Source organism: Myotis daubentonii, chromosome 1 (assembly GCF_963259705.1).
Source record: "Myotis daubentonii chromosome 1, mMyoDau2.1, whole genome shotgun sequence".
Classification (NCBI taxonomy): Eukaryota; Metazoa; Chordata; class Mammalia; order Chiroptera; family Vespertilionidae; genus Myotis; species Myotis daubentonii.
Window position 1 is genome coordinate 107692767 of NC_081840.1, and position 22615 is coordinate 107715381.

The 22615-nt window shown below is 51.0% G+C and overlaps 1 protein-coding gene across 9 annotated transcripts in view; it reads right to left on the reverse strand.

The window, feature by feature from the left end:
• The window catches only part of LINGO1 (leucine rich repeat and Ig domain containing 1), a 270078-nt gene that overhangs the window by 38902 nt on the left and 208561 nt on the right, over positions 1-22615 (reverse strand). For 2 of the 9 annotated variants that reach the window (XM_059656191.1, XM_059656190.1), the window contains exon 4: positions 20118-20213. The exons of the other annotated variants lie outside the window; for them this stretch is intronic. In XM_059656191.1, coding sequence (XP_059512174.1) covers positions 20118-20213 — 96 coding nt within the window. The remainder of the gene's footprint in view (positions 1-20117; positions 20214-22615) is intronic. 9 annotated transcript variants of the gene reach the window in all.

The following is a 22615-nucleotide window of genomic DNA, read 5'->3' on the forward strand; positions in this document are numbered from 1 at the left end:
AAACAAAGCCCAGATATCTGCTTTCAGCAGCCAAGGCCTCAAGCTGGAGCCGGCCTCAGAGCTAAAGCCAGCTCTCAGCTCCAGTGACAGCCATAGAAAGTAAATAAATCCCAGAATTAAAAAAAGAAAAAAGAAAAAAAGGAGAGGCTGGGAGCTTCAGTCACCCGCCAGCCTGAAAACGGCCCTCAGCCCCTCATCCAGACTGGCCAGGCACCCCAGTGGGTACCCCCACCCTAAAGGGGGTGTGGGCAGCCTAAAAACAGCCATCAGCCCATCATCCAGGCTGTCCAGGCACCCAAGCGGGACCCCCACCCTGATCCGGGACACCCTTCAGGGCAAACTAGCCGGCCCCCACCCGTGCACCAGGCCTCTATCCTATACTACAGGCAGGGCGAGACAGTGCGAGCTGTCATCCGGGGCCCATGTGCAGCCCTGGGCAGCGGGGCATAAGCCCCGCCCCAGCCGGGACCCTATGACTATTGGAGAGCAGGAAAGTGCCGCTGGGCCCTGGGTCACTGTGGTGATCCGGCCAACGGTAAGTAGAAAAGTGCGGCCTGTAGGCAGCCCCCAGCTGCGCCTGATCAGGGAGCAGGAAAGCCCAGCCTGTGGGAAGCCCCTAGCTGGGCCTGCTCCCCTGTTGCCATGGTGATCCTGGAGCAGGAAAGCCCGGCTTGTAAGCAGCATCCCCATCCTGGCCATAGCTCAAGGGAGAGTACAACATGCAGTGGAGGCCAGGAGCCTGAGAGATTAACAGAGAGGGGCTCCTGCTCCAAGCCTCCATGGTGTGGCTGGGGGAAGGCCCCCAGCAGACACACACACACACACACACACACACACACACACACACACGGGACACCTGCTCCGAGCCTCTGCTGCCAGACTGTGGCCATCAGTAGGACTTCCACTGAGGGCTCCTGGACTGTGAGAGGGGCAAGCTGGGCTGAGGGAACCCCCACCTCCCAGTGCACGAATTTCGTGCACTGGGCCTCTAGTCCTATATATAAAAGGCTAATATGCAAATTGTCCCCTCGGGAGTTCGACCAACTGGGAATTCGACCACTTGCTATTACATGCGCTGACCATCAGGGGAGGCATGAAACAAAGGAAGGCCCCAGCTAGCAGCCAGCAGCTAGGGGAAGAAAGACCCTGATCCACCCTGATTGCTGGCCAGGCCTAGGGACCCTACCTATGCACAAATTTCATGCACCGGGCCTCTAGTTTGTTAATAAAATTATATAGGTGTCAGGTGTACAATTCTATAATACATCATCTGTACATTGTATTGTGTGATCATCACCCCAAGTGAAGTCTCCTTCCACAACCATTTATCCCCCCATTACCCTCTTCTACCCCGACTCACCTGCCTCCCTTCCCCTCTGGTAATCACCATGCTGTTGTCTGTGTCTGAGTTTTTCTTTTCTTTTTTTTTTTTTTTTTTGGCTTAATCCCTTCACCTTTTTCACTCAGCACTGCAAACTCCCTCTCCTCTGACAGCTGTCAGTCTGTTCTCTATAAGTCTGTTTCTATTTTGTCTGTTAGTTTATTTTGTTCATTAGATTCCACAGATGACTGAACTCATATGATGTTTGTCTTTCTCGGACTGGCTTATTTTATTTGGCATAATGTTCTCCAGGTCCACCCGTGCAGTAACAAAGGGTAAGAGTTCTTTCTTTCTTACTGCTGCATAATATTCCATTGTGTAAATGTGCCACAGCTTTTGTATCCACTCCTTTACTGGTGGAAGCCTTGGACTGCTTCCACATATTGGCTATTGTAAATAATGCTCCAAATAACATAGGAGTGAATATATTCTTTTGAGGTAGTGTTCCAGAAGTGGAATTGCTGGGTCATAAGGCAGTTCCATTTTTAATTTTTTGAGGTAACTCCATACTACTTTCTTTCCACAGTGGCTATACCAATCTGCATTCTCACCAACAGTGCACAAGGATGGAGGAAAGGGAACCCTCATGCACTGTCTTGGTGGGAATAGTTCCTTTTTAAGGCCAATGACAAAAGCTCAAATTTGTATGTAGTAGTGACTGGTAACCATCCATTTTTACCAAGCAAGTACCACACTGTTCCTAGGTGTTTAGACTTCTTTACATCATGCTCTGATTTTATAAGCAAGTTAGTGAGCCTCACAGTTTCAAGTCATGGAAGTCACACGTTCCAGCTTTACCCAGCAAACTGGTACTTCTGCCAGTCTTGTCTCAAGGGAAAGGTGTTCTGCAGGATTTTGGGGCTCGGGAGCTTGGCCAGGCCCTCCAATACTCTGGGCTCAGCAAGATCTCTCAAACTCAATAAGTCAAGGAAAGCCACAGAGTGGAAATCTAAAATCCATTTCCCGTCTATGCCAGAACCCTGCTCCATTTATGCACCAGGGAGATGTCCCCTGATGAAGGCCCTTGTGACTCCTGAAAAGTAGGTACAACTACATCATAGAGTCAAACAGTGTGAGCACATGTCACAGACCCACTGGCTTTGGGCAAATCTTTTGCCTTCTCTATGACTCAGGGAATTAATAGGACAGAGCACCACTCACAGGGCCATTGTGAGGACCAATAAAATGACGAATCCAAAGTGATCCATTAATGGTAAAGTGTCAAAAAGAGATGCTACTATTTTTGTTACTATTATCAATTTACTGGGTATAAGGGGATCCATTCCCACAGTCCTAGGGGACTTGGAGCCTCCCTGGCCTTCCAGCAGCATCCCTTCTCTACACTGTAAAAGATTGGTTGACAGCTCTTCCGACTTCCTGAGAAACCCCAACATCTCTTGCCTGTGGCTGCAGCTGGGGAGAGTGTGGGGGTGGGGGTGGTGAAGGAGGGAAGGAGGAGGGAGAGAGAGAGATTTGCTAGAACACTGAAATCATGCTTCCTCTTGTCAATATGTATGTCCTTCAGGTGACAGCTGTCATTCAGTACCATTCCAGAGGCATGCCACCTCCAAGTCCTTGCTCCTGCTGTTCTCAACCTGGAAACCACTCCCCTTCCTTGCCCAGCTAAGTGATTCAGGGTCCAGCTCCAATTCTTCCTTCACCAGGGAGTCCTGGATTTTTCCAGTCCAATGGTGGTCAAAGGCAGGACTGTGGGGAGAGGGCAGGAAATTGGACTCAACCTATAGCCTGTCTGGTTTGTGCCATGCTTGGTAATCAAAGAGCCTCCTTGAAAGGAGAGTGTCTCTGTCACACCATTGGGTCTTTACTGGGTACCTGTCTGTCTCCTCTGACTGTGAGCTATTTTGGAGGAGGGCAGAGTCTGACGAGCTCAATGAGTTCACTGAGGGACAGGGTGGATAGATATGGTTCTCTCTCCCAGTATAGCCACCTCACATTAGGTAAAGAAATGCTGCTTGGTAAAGAAGCTCTCAGAACCCTGATGTCAGAGACAGAGATGGGAAACCAGGCCCATCCCTTATCTGGGGGAGGCTGAGGGACAAAGAGGGAAAGGGACTTGCCCAAGGTGACACAGCCTTTTGTGGCTGTGAACTCAAGCCTAAGTTGCTTTCCCTGCCCGTTGCCCCCTCTCCCCACAGGCTTTGGTTACTCATCTTGGACTCATCTTAGACTTTAGGCAGACCTGTGACCTCTAGCCAGGGAGCAAGGCATCTTCCTGAGGGATGAGGGAAGGTGCTGAGTGGGAGGAGGGTCCCTAGCCTTGTGAGCCACCCAGACCACCCTGGGCCCTCTTGGTGCCCAATGGAACATTTGTGGAACAGAATTGTATTTCTTGGTTGATGGCAGGAGATGAAATTTTATCTGGGTATTATGAAGCCCTTAATAAAGTGAAGGCACTATTGGTCTCTAATGCTTTTTTCCCCCATTTGTTAACAGAGGCACTGGGTGGGGTGGGGGATGCTCAGCTGGGAGTGAGGACGTCTGTCTGCTTGTTCTGGCTCTGTTGCCACCATGCTGTGTGCCTCTGAGGAAGATACCACCTTCAAGGTGAGGATTGTCCATCAATCCTGATGGCCCATTGGGGGAGAAAACCAGAAAGGAAAGGGAGGTTGGATCTCCTAGGAGTTGGGAGTAAAGGGGAAGAGAGCTAACTGGGTGCCTTCTGTGTACCAGGGCCCCCATTTCCTTTAGCACAAGATATGCTTGTGGGCAGGTGCCTGGGGTCATCAGTAAGAAATATTTGCTAAGATCCCAGTTTTCTTTCTTTCAGGTACATGGTGAGGAAATGCACTTCCCTTTCCCCTTTAAAGTTGGGCATGGCCATGTGACTTACTTTGGCCAATGAACTATTAGTGAAAGTTACCTGTGCCATTTACATGAGGGAGCTTTAGAAGCTGTAACCTTGGCCCTACTTCTTCCTGTTGTCATAGTATTATGGGTACACATTTGAGATGGGTGGCAGCTCCTTCAGCCTGGGGTCCTGAGTGACAATAAGAAACAGACCTTCATTTCTTACCTCTTTGCAATCGAGGCAAGAAATGCACTTAAGCTGTTTTAAATCTCTGAGATGTTTAAGATTGTTTGTTATTGCAGCAAAACCTATCTAGTCTGACTGATACAGGGCAACTCCATTGCCTGTTTTCTGAAAGAGGAAATGGAGGCAGAGTGAGTAATCAGCAAAGTTCAAAGTCTCATTCCACCTCATTCCTAAGCTGGGATCCTGTGCCTCTGGGCTGGCTGGGTATGGGCCCACTGCAGCCAGTGGGGATTGGAGCCTGGTGCTCAGCATCTATTTTTCCCTATTTTCTACTATTTGCTGAGCATGGAGTCCCTGCAACTCCCCCCCCCCTCCAACAGCGAATTGGAGAGGCTTGACGGAGGCCTTCCGTCTGTGGGAGCTAGAGGAAGTCAGAGGAGAGAGGCCTAGAGGGGTCCTGAAACAAAGTTTCAGAGCTAGGCAGACCTGTGTTCTAGTCCTACCTCTGTTCCTCTAGCTAGATGACCTTGGGCAAGTTACTCTCTTTCTCTAAGCCTCAGTCTTCTTGGGTATCAAGTGGAAATGATACTACTTCCCTAGTTATTGTAAGAGTGGAATGAGATATGAAGATCTGGCACATAGGAGGACTTGACACATGGGCTCCATTATCATTGGAGGCAACAACCAGAGTGTAAGAGCCCCACTCCCCATCCTCACCCTCCCCACCTGCTCACTGGAAATAGAGCCAGCCTTCCCTCCTGTTTTCTCTAGACACGTGCTAAAGAAAGCTTACTCTACTGTCTCCTGGGGCCCTCCTCAGCCCTGGAGAAGGGAAGGACAGCAGTCTGAAACCCCATTTATAGGGAGAGGGCAGTCCAGAGAGAGGGCTCTCCCAGGATCACACGTCAGGATGTGCTGGTGGAGCTGGTGTCACAGCACCAATCTCCTTGCTTAGTAGCCCTGCTTTCCAAGAGTCTGGAGGGGATTTCCCAAGAAGTCTGCCCCAAACATAACAAGTGAGGCTCTTAGGAAGAGAAGCTGGGGACAGCCAGAGATTCAATGGAGGAGGCAGTTCTGCTTTAGAGCTGTTCACGTGGCCTGGGCCTGCCCAGAGCCTGGATGGGCCAGGACTGGTTCTGTCCCTAGACCCAAATGCCCCAGTTGTCACACTGCCTTCCTTCTGCCAACCCACTCTCCTTCCTGCCAGTATAGCTCCTCCCTACAGTGTCGCTTACCCAGACATGGCTGTGTGGGGTCCCTCCACAACTTTGCTCAGGTGGGCACTCCAGGCTCAGGACACATAAACTCATCCCTATGTCTCCAGCTAAGGCCAAGGACCATGTCCTGAAGAACACATCAGTGGCAGCTCTAGTTCCTCCACTGTGTGCACACCACAGGAAACGTGCAAGGGAGATGCTATCAACCCCATTTACAGAGGAAACCAGGATTCAAGGAGGCTCATTTCCCGGAAGTGCCAGAGATGAAGCTGGATGCACACCAGGCCTGTTCACCCCCAAAGCCTGTATTCTTGGCATATCCAGCCCTCACTTCCCTCCAAATGGATGGGTGAAAACAGTCCTTCCCTTTCAGCTCCCAACATCCTCCCAAGCTCACCTCCCACCTCCCACTGCTTCACTGTTCCCTGTTCTCACTCAGGGCAGTTTTCCACATCTGCCCCAGCCATTTGGAGGTCCACTGCCATGCTACTAAAGGACTCTGTGATGAACTCAGGTAGCGTGGATACCTGCCACTGACTAAGACCCTAGGAGCAGGGCCTGAGTCTTCTGCTCTCTCTGCCCCAGTGTCACTGTCCACAGAGTGGACAGGGATAAGGATGAGTAACCCAGAAAGGGGCTCAGGCGGGGCACAGGATTGTGTGTTTTAAGGAAAAGATTTACCCAAGGTCTGGACAAGAGTAATAGGGGATGCCAGGCCCCTCTTTGGCCCTGGGCTAAACTCTGGGGAACACAGTCCCCTGATCAACAATCAACAGTCCCAGAGAGCTCCCACTGCTCCTGCGGCTTGGTCTTTCTCTCCCTCCTTGCCTTTTCCCACCCCCTTCTTCTGTCCTTTTTCCTTTCCTAAAAAAACACAGAGAAATGGGATTCAGAAGCGTACACCACCTGTGAAGTATGGTTCAGCCTCCCCAAAAGAGGAAATGCCAGGATTCCAGTTCTCATGGCAACCCAGCTCCACCCACTCCCCTACCACAGCCACCCGGTACCCATATGGTAAGATTCGCATGGCACTGACTCAGCTGTGCTGGGGCCCTAGGCCTAGGCTGCAACAGGAGACATTGATTTATTTGGCTGCCCTGGCCAGAGCTCACCCTCCTGAGCTAATGAGACCACCTCTTGCATGGATTCTTTGGTGGGGGCTTGGGGGCGGGGGGGGGCCCAGCTGTCCTAAGTCCTACCCTGTGTATAGCAGGTGGGGGTAATATTCAGGAGTTGCCTCGGCCTAGAGTAAGAAACTTTCTGTGGTCAGCAGTGATCTAGTACTACTTTTGACTTGATTTCAGCTCCTGAAGGCAGAACAGAGTGAGCTGGTCAAATGGGAGAGGGGAGCTCCTTCTGCCTACTCCTTTCCTCTGCCTTTGCCCCCCAATGCATGACCTGGACTTTGGGAGTTCTGTTAGGTATACAAGGAAACAGGAAACAGAATGGGCCTGGGGCTGGTTACTTTGCCCCTGGCAGTAGAGCACTAACTACCTGCCCCCACTCCATCCCAAACCATAGCACTGGTGCCCAGCAGCCTTCTTCTCTGAGCTGTGGAATGAGAAAGCAAGGCTGGAGCCATTGCCACAGCTGAGCTGGCCCAGGGCACTGCCCCTTCATGCCTCTAACGCAGTGGTTCTCAACCTTCCTAATGCCGCGACCCTTTAATACAGTTCCTCATGTTGTGGTGACCCCCAACCATAAAATTATTTTCGTTGCTACTTCATAACTGTAATGTTGCTACTGTTATGAATCGTAATGTAAATATCTGATATGCAGCATGTATTTTCATTGTTACAAATTGAACATAATTAAAGCATAGTGATTAATCACAAAAACAATATGTAATTATTTATGTGTTTTCCGATGGTCTTAGGCGACCCCTGTGAAAGGGTCATTCGACCCCCAAAGGGGTCACGACCCACAGGTTGAGAACCACTGCTCTAATGGCTCCCCATGCCCAGGGCAGCTCATACCAGCCTGCTATGTGGACTCGTGGTTTTCTTAGGCCAGTTGACATTTCTAAGACTAATGAAATGGAAGCTAGTGCCAAGCAGGCCTGGGGACAGCAGAGCTGGTGGCTGATAAGCAAATCTTCTGGGGCCTGGCACCCACTCTGCTTCCTCTTCCCAGGGCCCTGAAAGACTGACAAGCACAGTAGGGCAATGGAGACACATCCAGGTGCCTGGTCCTGGCCTGGCTCCTCCTCATCCCACCTAAACTCAGAGCAGCTGCCCCAGACCTTAGCCAGCCCTGGATCACCTTCAAAGAACTACCCAGGGTAGGCTAGGTAGAGTGGGAGCTAAGGGGAATGAAGGTGGGGACCACTTAGTCTGGCTTCATGAATGTGGTTCTCTCTACCACCTTGGGGCCATTCTCCCTGAATGCTCTGAACCACAAACTTCCCTGCTTGATCCCTACTGTATCCTCCCCATTTCTAACTATTCTTCCCAGACATTTCTATGAGAGTCAGGAAATTCCTAAGGCGTGGGCCTGACCCTCTAGGACAGCGGTTCTCAACCTGTGGGTCGCGACCCCTTTGGCGGTCAAACGACCCTTTCACAGGGGTCGCCTAAGACCATCCTACATATCATATATTTACATTACGATTCATAACAGTAGCAACATTACAGTTATGAAGTTGCAACGAAAATAATTTTATGGTTGGGTCACAACATGTGGAACTGTATTTAAAGGGTTGAGAACCACTGCTCTAGGATAACATGGATGGGGCCCAGAGAGGGTCAGGAACTGTACAAGGTCACATGGAAAGTCTAGTGTCAAGCTAGACTCAGAAACAGGCCCCTTGCCTCCCTGACCAGGGTCGTCTTAGTCTTGAGCTGCTTCCTCTGATTCTTTCTCTCCCTCAGCTGACTAAAAGGAAGGATGGATGGGAAGAACGATGGGTGGATGGATGGATGGGTGAATGGATGGATGGGGGGGGGGGGGGCAGGGAGCAAGGATTCAGGAACAGATGGACTTTGAGGTTCCTCCCAAGAGTCTTGAGAGATGGGGAGGAGGCCCAGAGAAACTGGAACTGTTACAAAGTTGCAAGTTAAAACATTCTTCACACTCCCGCCTCCTCTACTGTTCTGATGCACCAAGACGTGACAAAAATGTGTCAGATTTTTTAAAAACCACACACATACACAAATGCCAGTCCCCATCTCTACTGCCCGCCCAAGCTTGGGCCATCTGTTTCCGGGCGTGGGAGGGGAGTAGGGTTTGGCAGTTGGTGCCATCACTCTGAATACCCCCAACCCTGGGTCTGGCCCAGTAATGGTTGTCAGTTAATGGTCGAGTATCTAGGAAGGTGAGAGTTGTGACATTCCTACTGCCGGGCCACTTCACTGAGATGGGCACTGTTCCTCCTCCCCAACTTGCTGCATTTGGGGATATTGGGCCTGGGAGAGCCCTCCCTGGACACCTAGAGCCCACCTCATGGTATAGATGGGAAATTGAGGCTAAAAAGGAGGCTTGCACAGGACTGAATCCCTGCCCCTCATTCACTCATTCAACACTGACTAAGTTCTGGTACCAGCACTGCCTCTGGGCACGAGGGATTCAGAGCTGCTCTCTGGCAGCTGAAGGCTGGTGGTGGAGACAGCCAAGGAACAAGGGAAAACACAGACAAACTGGTTTTCCAATAGAGTGGTGAGGACAAGAAAACAGGAGGGCCTTGCTGCAGGGGCTGGGGGGAAATTAGGCTGACCAATTGCCCTGATGTGTCTGGGATTGTCCTGGCTTGAGTACACTAATTTCTGCACCCTGGAAATGCCTTGGTCTTCAAGTTCGGTACATTTTTGCTGATTCCCAAACATGTAGACTCAATGCACAGGTCTTGGACCCTGAGAGAGAGAGACAGGTGGGCTCTGGGGGCAGGGGGGTGGCACATCACATAGGGCCTAGTGGGCCCTGAAAGGGAGTGGGAGTTTTATTTGGTCACAGAGTCAAATTTTATTGTAGTCAAAGTCAAATTAGGGAGTATAGAGAATTTAGAAAATGCATCAAAGCTGGAGGCCTAGTGCAGGGCAGTGGTTTGGGTGCCTGGAGGTTGCAAGGACTAGATCTTGCCAGGCCTCCAAAGCTTCCCCCAGGGAGTGGGTACTCTTGCCCAAGGGCATCAAAGGGCCACTGAAGGGTATAAGCAGGGGCTTGGTGTAGTCAGGTGTGTAAGTACGAAACCCTAAGGCCCCCCAGCTTGTCATGTCCCAGTGTGGGGCTCCTTCTTGCCATTCTCAGAATGCCATCCACCACTGTCCTCACCCCCAAATGTAAGGAAGTCTGGTCATCCTGCATGGCCCAGCACAAATGCCTCCTCCTCTGAGAAGTCTTCCCTGACTTGCTAAGAAAGGCAGGTACAATCATGCCCTACGCTAGGCTCTTCCACCCTGAGGACCTCCAAGCATGGGTCTCATAGGAGCCCTCATCACAGTGGCCATCCTGCCAGCTCCCACACTTTGTCACACTGGATCCTCAAGGCCCTCTGATTAGATCCACATTCTAGGTGTGGACATGGATGCTCAGAGAGGGGAAAGGATTTGCTTGAGACCACACAGTAGCTGGTGGTGAGGTCAGTTCAGAACCATGTTACTTCTGAATTAGAGTCCCTGGGGTCCTGCTGGGGAGTGGGGGAAGAAATAGGGAGTGGCTAGCTCTCTTCCCAGGAGGGATGGATGAGTGGTCATTACTAGGATAGACTGGACGGAATGGGCTGTGGGGCGTGGTGGCTGGTTGTATGGGAAAAGCTGGCCACAGTAAAGTCTCCTAGATCAATTACTGAGCTACCAGGCAGCCAACCTTGAAAGATGGCAGATTAAGAGAGGCTAGGGTGGGTGGATGAGACCACCTAGGAGCAGCTTCTCAGCTTCCTCCAACAGGGAGTCTAGGGCAGTGATGGCGAACCTATGATACGCGTGTCAGAGGTGACACGCGAACTCATTTTTTTGGTTGATTTTTCTTTGTTAAATGGCATTTAAATATATAAAATAAATATCAAAAATATAATTCTTTGTTTTACTATGATTGCAAATATCAAAAAATTTCTATATGTGACACGGCACCAGAGTTAAGTTAGGTTTTTTCAAAATGCTGACACGCCAAGCTCAAAAGGTTCGCCATCACTGGTCTAGGGAAACCAGAAGACTGCTGGGGGAGAGAGAAAGGGTGGGATCTGAAATGCCACCATTACTCACATTTGTCTGCTTAAAGTGGTGAGAGTTCCACTCAAGAAGCAATAAGCCCTTCCTTCACTTCAGGAGTTCACTAGGCTATCCTTCTCGATAGAAGGGTTCGGCACAGTTATTTTTCTCTTCTCCGAGCCTCTGTCTCCCACCTGCAGAATGGGGGATCCTCATCCCAGCTCAACTCACCCTACAGGTTCATCTGAGATTCACATTAAATCAAACTCACAGACAGGTTCTGGGGCCTGGCCAGCCTACAGTAGAGTCAGGGATGTACAGGAGATTTAGACAGGTTCAGAGACCATGGAGGACACTGGTGTTGACTCCATAGAGGGCCTGTGTGATAACCCACCATACCGACAGACTTCCTAAAGGGTGCTCTGAGATCCTGTGGGGAGGCTGCCTAGCCGGGAGCAGCACCCTCCCAGGCATCTCATGGGAGACCTGGGAGCCCCAGGGAGAAGCAGAGCTTCCCTTGCCCTCCCCAGGTGACCTCAAGCAAATACTTGAGATGATTTGCAGTGCAAACAACTTGACTTTCTGTACCAAATGGGAGCTGGGATGAACGTTTAGAGGAAGGAGGGAGAGGTTTGCCTCCTGCTCCCTCAATCTTCTTCAGCTCCTCAACATTCTGCCCTTATCTTCCTACCAATTACAAATTCATTTGGTGTAGCATATTAATTAAATGACTTAATATATGTACAGTGTAACAACAGTACCCAACACAGTAAAAAGTGAGGTAGTAATTATTATTGTTATTATTATTATTAATACTATTACTATAATGCCCCTCTGTTCAAATCCAAATATCATAGTCAGGATAAACTGTTACCAATCATTCACACCTTAGTATGAATTAGTTAAAAACCACCTTGCTTTCCTGGTCATCCTGATCTAAGGTCAGCTTCTCTTGAGATGAAGGTGAATTTGGAGCTTGCTGTGTGTGGGGCATGATAAGCAAGACCTGGGCCTCTGAGCATTGAATTTCAGGGTGATACACAGGTCTTCCTAGCCTGGGTAGAAAAGGTAGAAACTAAGGGGTGAAAAGCCTTCAAAGGCTTGAGAATCTACCTTAATTTTCAACTAAACCAGGTTTCTGGTTTGGGAGCAGGGAAACTCATAGAGGCAGGGATGAGACACCTGCTTGGAGCACAGACCTCTTCCTAAGACAGACAGCAGGGAGGAAGGAAGGGATCTGAGCTGTCCCTGAGCCTGACTGCCTGCTCACCATCATGCTGAGTACTGCAGGGAGAGACTACAGAGATAGGGACAGGCTTGGAGCAGGGGGGTGGGGTGGGTGAGTATGGGCAAAGAGTGGAAAATAAAGCCCTTCAGATGACAATATTGGGCAAGGTGAGCTAATTTTTAGACAGGCCTGGGTGGGTCAGGATAGACAGGACAGGCTGGACTCTCAGGGACTGGCCACGCAGCAGGGGTCAGTATCCAAGCCACCAGACCCACCAAGAACCAAAAAGCAGAAGGACAGAGGACAGATAGTGGGTGGGGGAGGAGAGTAGATTGGCAGGATCCCACAAGAATGGTGGGTAAAATTAAAGCATAAGGGACTATGGTCAGACTTACATAAGAAATTCTTGGCCAGCACAGGGAACAAACAAGGAAGTCTGGAGTCCTAAAGCTAAGTGTCTGCCTCTCTCAGAGGGCCTAGCCCCAGTCCTGCCTCAAGGCAGCAAGCAGATTCCTTGCTGAGACTGTTCACTTGTAGTAGACCCCCCTCACCAGGAACAGGTCTCTGTCCCCTATAGGCAGACACCATCCTGCCCTATCCATATGCTTTGGAAAAGCCACCCTTTGGGGCTCGGTTTGCGCATCTATGAAATGGGCATATGAGTGCCTACCTTGCCAGGCCACACGGGATTCCAAATGAGATACAGTCAATTCCCCCCTGAGCCACTATCTCTGAGGGCAGGGCTGAAACAAGCCCTTCTCTGGCCCAGGGACTGAGACATCATTTGCTGGGTGAACAGTTGATCACATTCTCACACCACACCACCCTAGATCCCTCACCATTTGAACCACTGACTTCCCCACCTCTGCTCCCTTTTTTGTCCTGCCCTTCCCAGAGGAGGCTGTGCAAGCTGGGACAGGGTGGCCTTCACCACACAGCACAGGCCTCTATTTCACAGGGCCTTAGGTTCCCTGTCTGCACAATGGCTATGCTGACCCAGAGGATCTTGCAGACCATCCAAGGGCCAGTGGCTCTTGGTGGGTAGAGGCTGTCTCATATTCTGCCCTAATCTTTTATTTAATCCTCACCCAAGGACATTTTCATTGATTTTTAGAGAAAGGGGAGAGGGACAGAGGGAGGGAAGAAGAGAGAGAGAGAGAGAGAGAGAGAGAGAGAGAGAGAGAGAGAGAGAGAGAGAGATTGATGTGAGAGAGACACATCGATTGTTTGCTTCCTACATGCACCCTGACTGAGACCAGGGATTGAACCCACAGTTAGATATGTGCCCTGAGTGGAATGGAACCTGTGACCTTTCAGTGTATGGGATGACACTCCTACCAGCTGAGCCGCACTGGTCAGGGCCTGCCCCAATCTTCATGGTCCATTCCTACCCTTGACACTGCCTACAGTGCACCCTGCCCAGCTCTCCTTCCAGCCCAGGATCCTGCATGGCCCTCTGAATGGAGGCCAGAGAAGATGGGTGGGGATGGAGGTGGGGATGGGGGTAGGGGTGGGGTAAGCAAGCACCATCTCTAGCACAATAACTAATAACCAGCTGACAGAATGAATTGTATCTTTTCCAGTTCCTTGCCTACTGATCAGGGAGGATGCGTGAGTGTGCATGTGTCCCTAGCCCTTGGGGTCCCAGGGCTCCCGTGTGTGTGCTGAGTCAGTCAGGTTAGCAGAGGGATGGCATGCTGACAGCTCTGCTCCTCCCAGTGGGAGCCCCAGCTGTCCCAGCTTCTGCCCAAGGGGCCCAAGTATGGGGTTGCAGCTTCCTGGCTGGGGCTGCAAGGAGGGGGAGAAGGATGTACCAGGTGTGGTCAGAATGGAGGACTGGGACTGGCCGGAAACCTTGAGGACAAGGAGGTAGGAAACTCCTTTCCACAGGTTGTCCAGGAGCTGATAATGCCACAAGAACCCCAGTCTGAGAAGTGAGACCCAGCCCAGCTCTGGAGCCCATCTGAGACCATCACTCTGCCTCATATCCACCTCTCAAGCTCTAACACTCTCCACCCCGTCTCCAAGGCCTTCCCTGACTCTCCTTCATCCCTCTCACAGCCAGGCCTCAAGATCAAGGACCAGCTCCCCTCACCAGTTGCCCTGAACACTGGCCAGTCTCCACTCCATAAGGGGCCAGTCTAGCCACCCTCTCCATGGACTAAAAAAAATCCTCTATCCCCTTCTAAGTACTATAGGTATGTGCAAACACATACAAGTGACAGCAACATTTCAATAGCCAACCCCACACAGGACACACACACCCTTATGCTTGAAAAAAGACAGGCATCCCAGGAGGCTCTGGTCCTAGAGATTCTAGATCAGACCGAAACCCCTATAGACAGCAATAGTTCCTCCCCACACTTGGCAGGAAGGGTTGGCCTCTAGGGGAAGCTGAGATGCCTGGGGTAACCTCCTCTACGTGATAGCCCTTTTGAGGATCTCACCTCAAAGCATCAAGTCCTGAGGATAAGGCTTCCCCTGTGGCATCAGGAAGTCCTTCCTTATGTCTACCTTAAATCAAATCCATTTTCTATCCCTTCACTCAACAAACATTGAGGACCTGGGCCATGAAGGAAAGATTTGCTGGGTCACCAGAGAATTGTGTGCCAAGGGCAGTAAAAGAAAATGACTTTGGTGTTACCCTGGGCGGAGGTAGGGGGAAGCTTCTAGTATCACTTAAACCATGGTAATTCCCCCGTCTTTCTAGGAAATCCTACCACCTCTCTCTGCCACACAGTCCAGTGAATGTCTCCCTGAGGAGTGGCTCCTGCCCTGGACTTTGGTCCTGTCTCAAAATTGAGTTAACCTAGCCAAGTCCCTATGCAAGCTCCATCCTGAAATGGCAGTAATATCTTGAACTTTTTCTCTGTCTACCTTCTCTCAGAAACCCCTTCCCACTCCTAAGGCATCCTACCCAGACCCCAGGCCCTGCCATCTTGCCTAAAATTCCACACTAGGAATCCGTCCTATGTATCTGCATTCTCTGCATGGGGTTGCTATTACATGGCCCCAGCTCCCCCCAAACCCCGTCCCTCATCCCCAAACCCCAGGGGCTTAAGCTGGAGGGTTCGACTGGAGATGGGAAACTTTTGCCATCTTTCATGCGATCAGCAGAGTATGGCAAAAGTGACCTGTGATTCCAGGGGCCTTGCCTGAAGTCATCTAGACAGGGAGGCCCAGAGAGGGACCAGATCCCACTACAGGGCAGACTGGGGCAGGACTGAGGCTGGCCTTGGCCTTCAGACCACAGCCCAAGTTTGCAACACTGAGCATCTGCAGGGAAGGTGAGACTGACCCAGATTTCTCTCCCTCTTTCTCAGCCACATAGGAGCAACTGAGTGTGTGTGTGTGTGTGTGTGTGTGTGTGTGTGTGTGTGTCCTCAGCACTGGCATGGAGGAGGCTTGCTAAAAGTTCTGAAAATAAGAGAAATCCTCCCAAATTCCTTGCTGCTGTCACTAATAACTGAAATACACTCTTGACAATAAGGTGAGCCCTCCGGCCTGACCATGCTGCCAGGAGCTAAAGCCCTAGGCCTGGCTGTCTGGGGACAATCCCAGGCCCTGAGTGTTCAGGGCTGATCCCGGACCCCACTCTCTGCCTTCCTGACCTGTCCTTTTCGGGCAGTTTCCCACAGGTCCCCCTGCTGCTTCCCTGGGAGGCAGTGAGCTCCCCATCATGGGGGCTAGACAAACAGCAGAGAGAGGGTACCTACCTGTCAGGATCCCATTGCAGGCACGTAGGGATAGGTGGGGAGGAGATGAGCACAAGAAAGAGCTGGATGGTACCTCTTGGCCTGAGCTGTCTGCTTGATGCCCACCTCCACCCACAGTGCCTGTCCTTAGGAGGCCAGACCTTAGGACTCAGGGGAGGGCTGTGTGAGGGGCAGGGCATAGCTGGGCCTAGGCTGGGCAGAGGCGAGTTTGCGGGTTTTCTGGCTCAGGTGGGAGGGTTCTGTGGGGCTGCTGGAATGGCCAGCACACATATGAATGCAGAATTGTACTCCCAGGGACACACTCCTTCAGACACATGGACAAGCAGCTGGACACACAAAAAAGTATGAACAGAAGCAGACCTTAGCACATATGAGCATAAGCTTATGTACACAGGCAGATGTGCATGTGCATGCCTGTGTACACAGGAACATGGCTGGATAGTGCTTGGCTCCCTCGTGGACTGCTCTGGGCCTCATGATGCACATGGAATTTTATCCAGAGACCAGTCACGAGGTGCTCCAGTCAAATCCTAGAAAACCTTTCACACTAAGACTCCAGAGGGAAGCCTCCTCCTCTGCCAACATTCCAGGCCCATTGTCTGCCCTCTGCCTCCTGCACCACCTCCTCTCCAGCTAGGCCTTCTCTGCACCATGCAGGGTGTCCACCCTGGCTCTATCTTAGACCCTGAGAGCTGGGGGTATTTTCCTTATGGAAGACCCCAACATTGGCTGAAGGGCAAGAGGAAACCTATTTCGTGTGTGACCCGGGTAGGGCTCGGCCACTGTCGGGCCTCAGTCTCTCTTCTGCCCACTAGAGGGATTGCTATGAAGGCTGGGAGCTCTGATGGGTGGGGAGTATGGCCCAGGTAAATGCAGCCACAGTCCAGGCCAGTGCAGCCCAGGGCATCTAGTTCCTAAGCCCAAGGAGCCTCCCAATATAGTCAGGATATCTTTGTCCTCACACACTCCTTCACAGCTGGGGACCACCCCGCCTCCTCATAGACACTGACCTGCCCACACTTCACCCTACACTGGGCAGAAAAGGAGAAGTGCAAGCCTTTCTGCCACTGTCTTGGACTGTGGCCATTTGTAGAAGCCCTAACCTTTAGGGATTGCCTCTCCAATGGTCCCCAGAATCTGTAGGAGGTGGGGCACCTACCCTTCTGAAAGCTCCCACAGCTGTCCCTACCCAATCTCTACAACTGAGCTTACCCACTTGGATATTTTTTTAATTGAACTCTGCCTCTTCCTGATTCCAACCTGCTCTCTCAGACTCGGAGCCATTGAACAGGCTGTTCCCTTTGCTTGTGGTTCCCTTCCCTCTCTGTCAGCCTAAAAATGCCTCCTACTTAATGAAAATTCACATTTCCTCCTCTATGCCACCTTTCTCCCCCACCCACCCACATGCATGCAATGCTCTGGTACTGCCTCCACTGGGCTCGTTTTATTCTGCATTGCTCAGGTCCAGTAACGCTGGCAAGACTATGGGCTCTGCCAGGGAATGGCTGAGACCTAGAGCCTGGCACTGAGCACACAGCATCCAGCAAGTGTTTGTTAAATGAATGAACAAATGAATGAATGAAAAATGAATAAATGAGTGAATGAACAAATTATGTGAATATGTGAACATCCTTACACAAGTTTCAAAGGTCTCCTTGGAGGGGCAGCTCCGCAGGCAAGGCTGTGTCTCTCTGTCTCAGGAAGCCCTGCAGGCAGATGCTGTCCCCTTCTTCAGCAAATACCACCAGTGAGGCATACAGTGGGTGTCCCTCTCAGTTGAGGGTGTACAGTGCTCTGGAGGCAACAGGCACTTATCTGAGAGCCATAGGAGGGACCACCTGTGGGATGCAGAGCTCAGACAGTGTGTGGCTGCCCCCACTCCCTCATTTCCTGCTTATGAGCACCTGCTGCGGTGCCAGCCTTGGGCTGGGGCTAGGGGACCCAGGAAAGCATGGCCCCTGCCTTCCCTGGAAGTGCATGGAGGAGAGAAGCAGGTGCAGGAAATGACCTGATAGACAGATTAGGGTGACAGCTCAGAGGAGCCACATGGCCTGGTTCACTAGGCTACCACTTAGCAGCCCTGTGACCTTGGGCAGCTAAGTTAATTTCCTTGCATCTCAGTTTTCCTCATGTATAAAATGAGGATAAGTATATTTACCTTTTGGTGTTGTTATGAGGATCAAATGCTTGTAAGACCTTTTTAACAGAAGCTGGCACAGAAAAATGACTAAAGAAACAAGAGCTGCCACTATTGTTTGTTTCATCAGTAGTTCAGAGAAGCCCTAGACCAGGCATGCAGCAAGGGCTAGGTAACTCAGCCTCTCCAGATGACGGTTGACTTGGGTTCCTCTGCTCAAGGAACCAAAGGATCTAAAGAGATCTGGGCAGAGGAACACCAGAGGCAAGCAATACAGTTGGAATGGAGGTGGGGAGATACAGACCCAAGAATTTCCTGAAGGTGAGGGAAGAGGGGAAGCCTAAAGCAGATGGATAAGGAGGTTCCTAGGGGTCTTAGCCCTTCTGTTTAAATCAGTACATGGCTGAGGGGACATGTGCAGTGACCTGTGAGGCCAGCATCAGCAGGGCTGTTCAGATCTGAATGTGCAGTGCTGGGGATGGGGGCATTCTTTCAGCTGGAGAAGAAGGGCAAAGGGTAGGAGAGAAGCTACCTCTGGCTACCTGAGGGCCTTGGGCTAATGGCCAAGGCTTTCCAAGGGGTATGGAAGCCGCTCTTTAATCCAAGCCATCCTGGCAGAACAGGGAGGAGCAAGGGACCGTGGGGTAAAGGAGGCAACCTGGGAAGTGAACTCCCTTGGGATATATGGGATAAGAGATAGTCAGTGGGCTGTGCTCAAGGGAAGCAAGTGCCTGGTAGAGGAGTGGAGAATGTGGACCTTCTGCCCAGCCCCCATCCCTGCCTCTCCTTCTCCCTACCTAAAGCCACCCCCCATCAGCCTTGTCAGTGTGACATTAATGGGCTGATATTAATAAGCTGGAGCTCCTCCATTTGACTGCCAGATCAGGCCGCAGCTGTGGAAAAATTGCTAATTAGAGCCACAATAAGGAAATATCAATGATCAACATCAATATTATTGCCTCCTGTGGTTCCCTGACTGTTGATTTGGGGCCATCTCTCCAAGACAATGCTGAATGACTACAGGGGAGAAAAGCTTCATTTGGAGAAGGCAGCTGGATTCATTCTTGAAACCAAGGCCTGTTCCCTCTGGGCAGGGGCTGAGCGCAAGGGGTCCATGCTCCAGGAGGGGGAGCTGGTGATCTTGTGGAAAGCCCAAGGGACTTTAAGCTTGTCTCTAGACCTCAGCTGCCAAATGGGTATAATAATTCCAGTCCTGCCTACATTACACAATATGGAGGAGTGAATAAAGTGCAAAAGCAAGCTTTAGGAGTGTGAGCTCAGTGCAAAAGCAGGGGCTTTGTGGGTTGGAGGAGACAGGTGGGGCAGCTGAGGGGCTGGGCAGCACTGACAAAAGGACGGACATGTCCCAGCTCAATCAACTCTAATACCCTCCCCACCCTCCTGGCCCCCATCAAGCACTCAAAACTTGGTGGGAATCAAACAAACACTAAAGTCAGAGAGAAGGAAGGCAAAGCTTGGCACAAAGGTGCAGCTGCCATCTAGTGTCCCTGACCCTCTGAGCTGTGAGGATTCAAGGCCTTCAACCCACACCCCAAATCCTGCATGCTGTGCCAGTCACAGGTGAAACTCACACACAGGGTGGCCTTTTAGCCACTGTGGGATCTCATAGGCAACTCTCCAGAATCAGAGAAACAGAGCACAGTGGAGAAGCACCATCAAAGACAGCCCAGACAGACATGTGAGCTGCACTGTGCCTTCCCAGTATATCTCAGCCACAGGCACATATAACAAATATACTCAGATCACACACTCAGCCAAGTTCATAAATGAATGTGTACAGGCTGGAAACAGGCCATGCACACATGCACACACTTGCAGCATCTTAGGCCAAAAGCCGAGCATGGACCATGGAAACGTCTCCCTGTTGAGAAGAAACTAAAGAGCCCCATGTGGCCTCCCAGGCACAGGTGGCCTCTGAAGCCATAACTAAGCCAAGCAGCAGTGGTGAGGCTGGGAAGCAAAGCCCAGCAGGGCCTGAATATTTCACAGGAGATTTTGCTTCACAGAAAATCCCTTCTTTGCCTGTGTGCATGTCAGGGTGTAATTACCCATTAGATCAGGAGGCTATGTGTGCAGCTCCAGTTCTGGGTCCTCACTCTGCCGCAGGCCTGGTCCAACGTGGTGGGACCCATCTACCTCTTACCTGCCTGTGAAAGAGGGAAAATAGGCCGCCATTTTGGGACACAGAGTGTCCTGGCTCAGGGTCACCTCTGTCCTAGATCCTCAGACTCTGCCCCCAGCTGAGAAAGGGTTAAAGTCTCCCACCCTTTTGTCCACTCACCTTGGGTTCTCTCTGCAGGGGCTTAAAGATCACTGGCAATCTCACTTTCTCATATGCCCCCTCTCCTCTCCAAATAATCAAGTTCTTTATAGTTCCCTAAGGAAACAACAGAGATCAAAGAGAGAGAAGGCAGAGAGAAGGCAAGCACCCAAGGAAGGAACAGAGGCCATCTCAGCTGGTCCTGGAGCCCCTCCCCTCACAGGGCTAGCCCACTAGAGTGGGGAAAGGGGAGCGGATTCACACCTCCCTATTTCACCTACCAGGAGCACTCTCCCTCACTCCTTTTGCCCTAGAAAATATCCACTGGGCATAAGCGAAGATCAGGTGGTATCTCCTTCAGAAAGCCCTCCAGGACAACCTCTCTAGGTCAGGAGCCTTCTCTGGCTCTACAGCCCCTTATGCTTCCCTCCATCACTGTTCCACAATCAAGGCTGAAAACTTAGATGCCTATAGGGGCCAGAGAGGAAATGACAGTGAGTGAATGGGTGCAGGTAATGCAATCAAGAGTGAGCAGGACTTGAAAAGTGGAGAGCATATGCCCTAAGGTGTTAACACCAAGTCACTTTATGGCCCAGCAATCACGCTCCAGGGATAAACCCAACCCACAAAGACCATTACACAAATGTTCACAGCGGTATTATACGGTGCACAAAATTTGTGCCCTGGGTTTCGGGGGGGAGGGAGCGGGGGGTGTCCCTCAGCCCAGCCTGCATCCTCTCCAATCTGGAACCCCTTGGGGGATGTCCGACTGCCAGTTTAGGCCCAATCCCACCTAAACCGGCAGTTGGACATCCCTCTCACAATCTGGGACTGCTGGCTCCCAACCGCTCGCCTGCCTGCCTGCCTGATTGCCCCTAACTGCTTCTGCCTACCAGCCTGATCACCCCCTAACCACTCCCCTGCCAGCCTGATCAACGCCTAACTGCTCCCCTCCCAGCTCGATCACCCCCAACTGCCCTCCCCTGCTGGCCGGTCCCCCCCAACTGCCCTCCCCTGCTGACCATCTTGTGGTGGCCATCTTGTGACAACATGGGCACAGCCATCTTGTGTGAGGGTGTGATGGTTAATTTGCATATTACCTCTTTATTATATAGGATGCCAAAAAGTATAAACAGTCCACATGTTCCTGAATGAACAGATAAACAAATGTGGCATAGCAATAAAATGGAATATTATTGGGCCATAACAAAAAATGATATACTGATCCATGGCACCACATAGGTAAATGTTGAACATATTATGCTAAAGTAAAGAAATAACACACAAAGGCCACATATTGTATGATTCCATTTACATAAACTATCCAGAAAGGCAAATCCATAGAGACAGGAAGATTAGTGATTGTCAGGGCTTGGGGGTTGGAGAGAGAGGACTACTAATAAGTATAGGGTTTCCTTTTGAGGTGATATAGTGCTCTGGATTTAGTGATGATGTTGTACAAGCTTGTGAATATACTAAAAAAGACTGAATTGGGCACTTTAAAATGGTGAGTTACATAGTATGTGAATTATATCTCAATTTACAAAAAAACCCCACACAAATTGTTTAAAATGAAACAAAACACATTCACAAGCCACATCCCTTGTTGGAGCCCCCAGTTTTCAACCTCTAGCTCATACATCTGTTACGCCCAAGAATGGAGAGTCAGCCCCACCTGGGGGCTCTCCATTGCCCTCAGAGCTGGCACCACAAGGTCAGGTACTTGACCCATAGCAGTGACAACTGCAGCATATTACCCCAGAATACATTTTGTGCTTTGCAAAAACTCCCTCAGATGGCTCTGATCCAGAGTCACAGCCATGTCTCAAACAAGGCAACTGAGGCCCAGGTTCAAGGTTGCCTGTCCTAAAGTGACATGGCAAGCTGGAGGCAGAATTGAGAAGAGACGCCAGGCCTCCTGACTCAGTGGCCAGCCTCTGGTGGGCAGAGGCAGGTGGCCATAAAAGTACAGGTAACTCTGCTGCTGCTTCCTGCCTCAAGGCCCTTCAGGTCCCCTGGCAGGCTTCAGCATCAAATGTACCTGATGGATTCCTTTTGAGGCTCTGAAGGCAGCTCAGACATGGCAACAAGGCCTCTGCCCCTCACTCTTTCTTCAGCACCACCCCCCTGGGAGCTGCAGTGGCTTCCTACAACCCCCAGACCTGGCCAGCACCATAAGTTAAACATCCAGTTTCTCAGAGACCCAGAACAGCTTGACTGGATGCTCTGGGTTGCCAGGGACACAGGCTTGTCAGAGAGCCTCAAGTGCAGAAAGACTTAGGTAGAGTGACCAACCATCCTGGAATGTAGAGCTGCTGAAACTGGGACAGTCCTGGGCAAGATGGGGCAGTTGGCCACCATGCCTCAGAGGACCTCATCCCATTCCTCTGCCTTAGTGGGTGAGCCACCGGTTAGGGGAGGGAGCTCCTCTCCTGAGAGGCCTTCTGTTCCTTCCTCTCGTGCTTACCTTCTCTTTTTCTCAGCCATCCTCCCTCCCAGAACCTTCCATTAGCAGAAAG